The 9,511-nt window shown below is 34.3% G+C and overlaps 1 protein-coding gene across 1 annotated transcript; it reads right to left on the bottom strand.

Moving 5' to 3' along the window:
• Window positions 1-3,835: 3,835 nt before the first annotated feature.
• On the bottom strand, window positions 3,836-5,428 carry LOC146888660 (uncharacterized). The gene has a single exon (XM_085665573.1). It carries the CDS (start codon window positions 5,426-5,428, stop codon window positions 3,836-3,838), a length of 1,593 nt encoding a protein of 530 aa, XP_085521699.1.
• Window positions 5,429-9,511: the final 4,083 nt, after the last annotated feature.

The following is a 9,511-nucleotide window of genomic DNA, read 5'->3' as shown; positions in this document are numbered from 1 at the left end:
GCAGGAAACTCAAAATCTGCAGCTGTGAATTTTCGAAGAGTGGTGTACTTGGGAGAGATGAGTGCTTTGTTTTTCCAAATCTGAACGAATTCATCCCTTCGATCTTCATCAGAGATCCAACCTTCAATGGATGCTGATCTGATGGAAGGTTGAGTTGGACGTGGAGCAGTTCGTCTACGTGTTGGGATCTTTCTACGAGATGATTCTGCCATGGTGCTGATTGCAAGAGCAAAGGATGACACGTTTAGGGTTTTGTTTGAAAAGAAAAAAAAGGGGGCAAATGATGAGAGGAGTTCGTTTCTGCGTGAATAGTTGAAATTTGGACTCGGAATTTATAAAGAGTAGGCTCCCAACAGCTAAAATGCGAAAATCAAAGCAAATCTAGCCGTTACAACGACTATTTTTTCGAAAATTTTTACATAACGTCGTGCAATAATCGATTATCCTGAGTGATAATCGATTATTGTTTCATAATATGAATTCCAGAAATGATTGGTATGAGCAGATAATCGATTATTGTAAGTAATAATCGATTATTCCAGAACGATTTTGATCAGGGTCATGATAATCGATTATTCTGCTTGATAATCGATTATTCCAGGAATTTAGAACTTATTTTGGGAGAAGATAATCGATTATCATGAGTGATAATCGATTATTGAGTGTTGATTTACGAAAATATGAAAAATGAAGATTATTGCTCTTTCAAGAGACTTCTAATATTCCTAAATCTCTCCTAAGCTCATAAAATCTGTCTTTGGCTAAAGGCTTTGTGAAGATGTCTGCCAATTGATGCTTGGTGTCTACATAGTCTATCACACAATTTCCTTTACTTATGTGATCCCTTAAGAAGTGGTGTCTAATTTCTATGTGTTTTGTCCTAGAATGCATTATGGGATTCTTAGTTAAGTTTATGGCACTAGTATTGTCGCATTTTAGAGGTATATGATTTAGATAGATACTGTAATCCTCTAATTGTTGCTTCATCCATAGGATTTGAGCACAACAATTGCCAGCAGCAATGTATTCAGCCTCTGTAGTTGACAAAGCCACACAAGCTTGTTTTTTAGAGTGCCAAGAAACTAATGAGCTTCCTAAGAGATGACAAGTACCACTGGTACTTTTTCTATCTATTTTACAGCCACCATAATCAGCATCAGAGTATCCTATTAAACTAAGTGATGCCCCAAAAGGATACCAAAGTCCAAAAGATATAGTTCCTTTAAGATATTTTAAGATTCTTTTTACTGCTATAAGATGTGATTCCTTAGGATTAGCTTGATATCTAGCACAAACGCATACAGATTGCATAATATAAGGTCTACTTGTAGTAAGATATAAAAGAGATCCTATCATACCTCTAAACATGGTTTGATTTACCTCAATACCTGATTCATCTTTATCCAAATAGCAGGAAGTTGCCATAGGAGTACTTGCTGCTTTAGCACTATCCATTTCAAATTTTTTAAGTATTTTCTTACAATATTTAGATTGAGATATGAATGTCCCTTCATCCATTTGTTTAATTTGCAAACCAAGGAAGAAGTTTAATTCTCCCATCATTGACATTTCAAACTCACCCTGCATTATGCTTGCAAAACCTTCACATAGAGATTTATCAGTTGATCCAAAAATTATATCGTCAACATACACTTGAACCAATAAAATGTGTTTGTCTACTCTTTTAATAAACAAAGTTGAGTCTATTTTACCTCTTTCAAAATCATTTTCGAGCAAAAATGTGCTTAAGCGTTCATACCAAGATCTAGGTGCTTGTTTCAAACCGTAAAGTGCCTTTTTCAATTTATAAATATGATTTGGAAATTTGTAATCCTCAAAACCAGGTGGTTGTTCAACGTACACATCTTCTTTGATAAAACCATTTAGGAAAGCACTTTTGACATCCATTTGATATAATTTAAATTTCATAATAGAGGCATAAGCAAGAAGTAAGCGTATAGCTTCTAACCTTGCAACAGGGGCGTATGTTTCATCATAGTCTATACCTTCTTCTTGTCGATATCCCTTTGCCACAAGCCTAACTTTGTTCTTAGTAATATTTCCATCTTCATCCATCTTATTTCTGAAAACCCATCTTGTTCCAATCACTTGAAGTGATTCATCTCTTGGAATCAACTCCCATACTTTATTTCTTTCAAATTGATTGAGCTCTTCTTGCATTACAATGCACCATTGATCATCTTGAAGAGCTTCTTGAACATTCTTTGGTTCAATCTGCGAGACAAAAGCAACATTCATACAAAAATTGTTCATATTTCTAGTAATTACCCCTTTTGTAATATCACCAATGATCTTGTCTAGAGATAGTCCTCTTGGTGACTTCCAGCATTTTTCAAGATCTTCAGATTGATAAGGTGGATTCTCATTTAAATACATCTCATCAAGGGTCTCCTGAATATATTCTTCATCACCTGTAATTTGCTTATTTGACTCAAGAGGGTTTACCTCAAGGTCTACAACTTCATCAAAAACAACATGCATTCAACATTCGAAGTTCTTCGATTAAAGACTCTATATGCTTTACTAGTAAGAGAATATCCTAGAAATATTGCTTCATCAGCTTTAGAATCAAATTTTCCTAAATTTTCTTTTCCATTATTTAAGACAAAACACGTGCATCCAAAAATTTTAAGATGAGCAATATTTGGCTTTCTACCTTTAAATAATTCATAAGGAGTAATTTTTAAAATAGGCCTAATAAGCATTCTATTTAAAACATAACATGCAGTACTCACAGCATCAGCCCAAAAATATTTAGGAACATTATATTCATTTAGCATTATTTTAGCTAGTTCTTCTAAGGATCTATTTTTCCTCTCTACAACTCCATTCTGTTGAGGTGTCCTAGGTGCAGAGAAATTATGCAAAATTCCATTTTTATCAAAAAATTTTTCAAATGACTCATTTTGAAATTCTCCACCATGATCACTTCTTATAATCTTAATTTTCAAATCTTTTTCATTTTGAACTAATTTTGCAAATTTTTTAAATGCTTTAAAGGCTTCACTTTTTAAGGTAAGAAAGAAAGTCCAAGTAAACCTAGAGTAGTCATCCACAATAACAAGAGCATAATAATTTCCTCCATAACTCTTAATCTTAGAGGGACCAAATAAATCCATATGCAACAGCTCTAAAGGCTTTGAAGTAGATAAAATATTTTTTGAATGAAAAGATGATCTTACTTGTTTTCCTTTTTGACAAGCAGCACATATTTTATCTTTTTCAAATTTTATTTTTGGTAAACCGATCACTAATTCTTTAGACATCAACTTATTCAGCTGTTTCATGTGAATATGAGCAGCCCTTTTATGCCACAACCAAGGATTTTCTTCTTTTGCAACTAGACATGTTATATTACTAGATGATGCACAATCAAGATCAATTAAATAGATATTATTGTGTTTCATACCTTTCAAAGCAATTTCATTAGAATCCTTTTGGTGGATAGTGCAGTAATCACTTTCAAAGATAACTTTGAGACCTTTGTCGCATAGTTGACTAATATTGAGAAGATTGTGCTTCAGTCCTTCTATAAGTAGCACATCCTTGATTTCCAAGGTATCTCCTCCACCAACATCTCCAATTCCAATTATTTTCCCTTTGTTGTTATCTCCATATGTAACAAATCCTTGATCCTTTCTTTTGAGATTCTTGATCTTCCTTTTATCACCCGTCATGTGTCTTGAGCATCCACTGTCAAGGTACCACAATGATTTTCTAGCTTTGGAAATTAACTACAAAATAAGAAAAAAAGTAATTTCTTTTAGGTCCCCATTAACTTTATTGGGTCCTTGAGGTTAGAGAGATATAAGAATTATCTGGCAATAGGCATCCAAGTATACTTCCCATTTGGAACATCATAGTGTTTAATATTGCATTTATTTGATGTATGCCCCTTTTTCATGCAATAAAAACAAGTAGCTAAACAAGTATTTCTATAGTGAGCAGTTCCTTTTTCTACCCACACTCTACGAGTCCTTTTATTTTTAGGAACATATTTATTTCTACTTAGATTCTTCTTCTCAAAAGCATGTTTTTCAAAAGATTTATTTTCTAAAGCATCTTTAAGTTGTTTTTCTAAAATCATTAACTCAAACATATAGTTTTTGCAAGATTCACATTCAACAGCCTCAATTTCTCTATTTTCTAAACTTAAGATTTTATTTTTCAAAACATTTTCTTCTTCTAGAGATTTTTCAAGATTGTCTTGTAATTCTTTAAAATCCTTTTTTAATTTTTTGTGAGCAATATCTAATTTACTGGATTTAGCAAGCAATTCTTGAAAAGCATCATAAAGAGAATCATAATCATTTTCATTGTCAGAGGAGCTTACCTCACTGTCAGAGTGATCACTATTGGCCATTAAGCAAAAGTTTGCTTCTTCCTCATCGGATCCTTCAGAGTTGGATGAACTTGAGGCATTATCTTCCCACGCTATGTATGCCTTTTTCTTATAATATTTCTTGCTTTTCTTTTCATCACTCCTTTTTGAATTTGGGCAGTCTGCTTTTACATGACCAATTTCTCCACATCCATAGCATTTAAAGTTTGAGGAGCTTCCTTGATTCTCCTTCTTATTACTCTTGAATTGATTTCTTCCTTTGGACTTCATGAACTTTGTGAACTTCTTTATCATAAGACTGAGATTCTCATCATCATCAGAATCTTCTTCCTCTTTTTGCTTTTTGCCTTTGACAACCTCGGTTTTGAATGCAATATTTTTCTTTCTTCCTTGATCTTCTTCATCATTCAATCTTCCCAGCTCAAGCTCGTGCTCTCTCAGTTTTCCAAATAGAGCAGCCATGGTCATTGTTGCAAGATTCTGTGACTCCGTGATAGCCGTCACCTTTGGCTGCCAAACCCTACTCAAGGATTTAAGAACTTTTATGTTAAGTTCATCAGTATCAAATGTTTTACCTAACCCATTGAGATGGTTGACAATGTGTGTGAACCGCTTCTGCACATCGTAGATGGTTTCTCCCTGGTGCATTCGAAACATCTCATATTCTTGTATCAAGGAGTTCTTTCTAGCTCGTTTAACATCGTCAGTTCCTTCATGAGTCACTCGAAGGATTTCCCACATCTCGCGTGCACTGGTGCAAACAGAAATTCTGTAGAACTCATCAAGAGTTAGAGCAGATGATATAATGTTTCTGGCTTTAACGTCATATTGAGCTCGCTTGTTTTCATCAGCAGTCCATTGAGCAAAAGGCTTTGGTTCCTGCACTTCATTAACAACGTTAACAGGCACAAATGGTCCATTCAAAACAGCATCCCAAATACCTCTATCAACTGATTCTAAAAATATTTGCATTCTGACTTTCCAAAAAGGATAGTTTTCACCCGTGAAAAGTGGAGGTCTATTGATAGACGCACCTTCAGCAAAAGTTTGATTTGACCCTACCATTTTCGAAAAAATTTGAATGACTATCAAAGCAAGCTCTGATACCAATTGTTGGTATCGCGCAGCGGAATGACTAAACAATGATCAAAAAATCAAGAGGGGGTGAATTGGATTTTTAAAATTCTTGTCAGGTTTTAAAATTTTTCTCAAAATTTAATTAATTAACTTAAAGTAATAGTTACTTTAAATGCAAGTGCAGATAAATAAGGAGTTTAAGGGAAGAAGATGCACACTGATATTTATACTGGTTCGGATCAAAAGACCCTACGTCCAGTTGTTAATCTCTTAAACAAGGAGATTAACTCAACCACTATAATAATCAAAATTACAACAGATTATATGAGAGAAAAGATTAGAAAACACCTCTCTTGAACAACCACAAGAGATGAACAAAACTCCCCCTGAATCTCACAAAGGATGACCAGCTTTCCTAGCAACAGCACAACACTCAATCTTCTAAGAACTCACTTAGAAAAAGTTATCGCTCACTCACACTAGGTTTTTCAAGCTTTCTTTAAGAATCTCACAGAGCAACACTTTGCAGTCACAACCAAAGAACTCTGAATCTTAAAAAGGTATTTTTGAAGTTGAACTGCAGTTCCTTAAATAGAGTTTTCGAAATTTAGGTTAAGAATTTAGCCGTTATGTTCCAACTGCCAAGGATAATCGATTATCACTAAGGATAATCGATTATTCCAGTAGGTTTCCGAAATTTAAGTTAAAAACTGAATCTTTATGTTCCAACTACTAAGGATAATCGATTATCAGTGATAATCGATTATTCCAGTAGGTTTTCAAAATTTAAGTTAAAAACTGAATCTTTATGTTCCAACTGCCAAGGATAATCGATTATCACTAAGGATAATCGATTATTCCAGTAGGTTTCCTGAAAAGCAAATTTTGAACAGGATAATCGATTATTTCAGGAGATAATCGATTATTCCAGTAGGTTTTCGAAAAATACAAGTTCTGCACAGATAATCGATTATCAATAATGATAATCGATTATCACTGTAGTTTTTCTAAAAATAAGAAACCTTCTAGAAAGACGAATGTCATGCTGCTGATTCTAAGTTTAATTAAACTATTCTACAATACACTTATTTTATTTTACAAGATAACATTTGCATAATTGAACACTTTGTCTTCATTAGTGCTTGATCATCATTCAAAATCACTTGACTTCCTTCTTTTTGCCAACAAGTTGGATGGTTACAATTTTGCCATTGATCATTATTATTTGGGTTAAATATATTTTTGGGTAATGGAGCTCCATCCATTTCCTCCCACATTTTCATGCTCGCAAATCATCTCTAATCATATGAAACAAACACATTGGCCACTCGCTTTTACTTTCGTATGTATAATTCATGCCCAAAAACAAACAGAGGCTAAAATGCATTTGGAAGGATTAAGAGATGAAAGTATATTTAAATTATCCTTCATCTTGAATCAAGTGATATGAGACTATATGTTATACTAAAGCGGGTTAGAAGTCGTTGTGTGCATGAATCAACAACCACCCTTGGAGTCCATCTATCATGTACAATTCAACTCCCTTCTTCACAATGTTGAGTATGCACTTACAAATTTGGCTCAAATCAGTGAGCAGTGAAATTTTGGTGATGTGTGGCAAGCTTCTTGTAGAGAGCTTGTAGCTTTACACAATGTTGGTTTAATAAGAGCTTTATATCCTTATTGAATTATCTTGCATGTTAGTTATTACAGTTTGGAGGTTATCCTCATTTTTTTTAAAGGAGGGTTTCCATGTGTTAGGTTTAAAGGGGGGGTTTCACTAAGGAGATACAACACCAATGAGACCTAAGCCTAACCACATAAGGCATTGACACCACTCTCAACCCAAAAGCTTAAGGCAATGGGTTTATGGGTCTTTATTCTTATATAGTGCTCTACTTTCTCATTTTTGGTCAATGTGGGACTTAGACTCACACTTGGATTCCTAACAATCTCCCCCTCAAGGGTGAGTCCCTTCAACCACATTGGTACACTCCCCCTCCAGCGGAAGCATTCCCAACCACGAGTACTCCTTTTCTGCCCTTTTATGTACCGCCGTTCTTCTTAACGGGACATGCTTACCTGACCCACACTGTCAGGAAGACTTTCGATACTAGGACTATACTGGTACTGCACTCGTCTGAGCCGGTATTAACCATCGGCTCTGATACCACTTGTTAGGTTTACAGAGGGGGTTTCACTAGGGAGATACAACACCAATGAGACCTGAGCCTAACCACATAAGGCATTGACACCACTCTCAACCCAAAAGCTTAAGGCAATGGGTTTATGGGTCTTTATTCTTATATAGTGCTCTACTTTCTTATTTCTGGTCAATGTGGGACTTAGACTCACACTTGGATTCCTAACACCATGTGAGCTTTGAGGGAGCTAAAGAATGTTGTATCCATCTAGGATAAGATGATAATGTTGATGCAATTGTTTTACTCATGGTAAGTACCATAGGATTGCGATATGTGAATAGTTTTACTCAAGCCCCACAATGGGTATTATGTCCTGACCTCAAGTTCGTTGCTCTTTCCCCTTAGTGCTTGACTAAAGGGTTAGTTATAGTACACACAATAGTCTCACATCTCTTACAGTACACTAAAGGACATTTTAAATACATTTGTCACCCTTAACCCTCACATGTGCCTTTTATGGACAAAATTATGATGGAGCTCTAGAATCTTAAGTAAACAATATCTTGGATGTGGTGATTGACCCTAACGATGTTATCTAAATGAACTTGAAGTTAAAGCATTGGCACCATCTATAGGAATGAAAACAAGGTTCCAAACACAATTCTTATTCTCCAAGGGAATTGAAACCCTTGTTTCCTTAGCCATCAACTAGGGGTAGTGGAAGAATGGTTTCAAAGATGAACCTTCATTCCTCTCGGACCTTGACTGAGGAACTTATTCTAGTACATTAAGTCAATTAGGAGTCAAAGCCAAAGGTAATTTAAATACACCTTTTTATCTTAATCCTCTAAGACACCTTTTAAGGATAAAATCATGACGAAGCTTTAAACTCTAAAGCGGATAGTACCTCATATGCAATGATTGACCCTAATAATGTTATGTCAATTAAGTTAAGGTCAGAACATTGTCACTAACAAGGGGAATGAAAGTGAGGTTTCAAATTTGAGTTGAAATCATGTTCCTTCAATCCTCAACTGAGGAGAATAGAAAAGTAGCTCCAAAGATTAACCCGCGTTCTCGTTATACGTCGATTGATGGGCTTGTTCCAATACACCAAATAGAAAGGAGTCGAGGACAAATACAATTTAAATATATCTTCCTCCCTCAACCTTTCAGGATGCCTTTCAAGGACAAAAATATGATAGAGTTATATACTCTAAAGTGCACAATACCTCAGATGTAGTGATTAACCATAACACTAATATCTCATCTGACTTGAGGTTAGAACAATTATATATAATATTAATTATGTCAATTTCAATTTATGAAAGAAACATGTCATAATATTTTTGAAGTTAAAGAATTTTTGTTTTTTTATTTAAAGTTTATTCATGTGAAAGCATAAAGTTTTCTAAAGAGAACTATTATAATTAAGAAATAGAAAACAAATCAAGTTATGATGTAAGATGATTAAACCAAAGTTCATGTGATAAAGAAAAACACAAATATTAATCTGTCACAAAATTTAAACTCAGATAATGCAAAATGACTCTTGAAGAAGGGCATACTACAAAAGAGAGGAAAGTAATGGAGGAAAAAAAAATCAATGTATATGTCCATGTTAGCTAATATGTGTTCATATTTGTTTCTCTCCATTAAAATATGTGCCACCATAAATTGCATGCATTTAGTATTGGCAAGGTAGCTAATCCATCTGTTTCTCATAGCCCAAGACACGATATTTGAGTTTTTAAAAGTCTTTGTAGCTAAGATAAGTTACATTCAAGCAAGAGAATAGAGTTTTCAATTTGACCTAGCCCATAATATAACATCTCATTTTAATAGAGTAATTTTACTAATATAAAATATCACATTTTTAGTAATAGGAAGCAAATAGTTCATGAGCTAGAAATTTCTATTATCCAAA

This window comes from Vigna unguiculata, chromosome 1 (genome assembly GCF_037176805.1).
Source record: "Vigna unguiculata cultivar grain cowpea cultivar isolate G323 ecotype 2 chromosome 1, ASM3717680v1, whole genome shotgun sequence".
NCBI lineage: Eukaryota > Viridiplantae > Streptophyta > Magnoliopsida > Fabales > Fabaceae > Vigna > Vigna unguiculata.
Note: the sequence above shows the minus strand (reverse complement) of the source record. Positions and strands in the feature narration are given on the sequence as shown.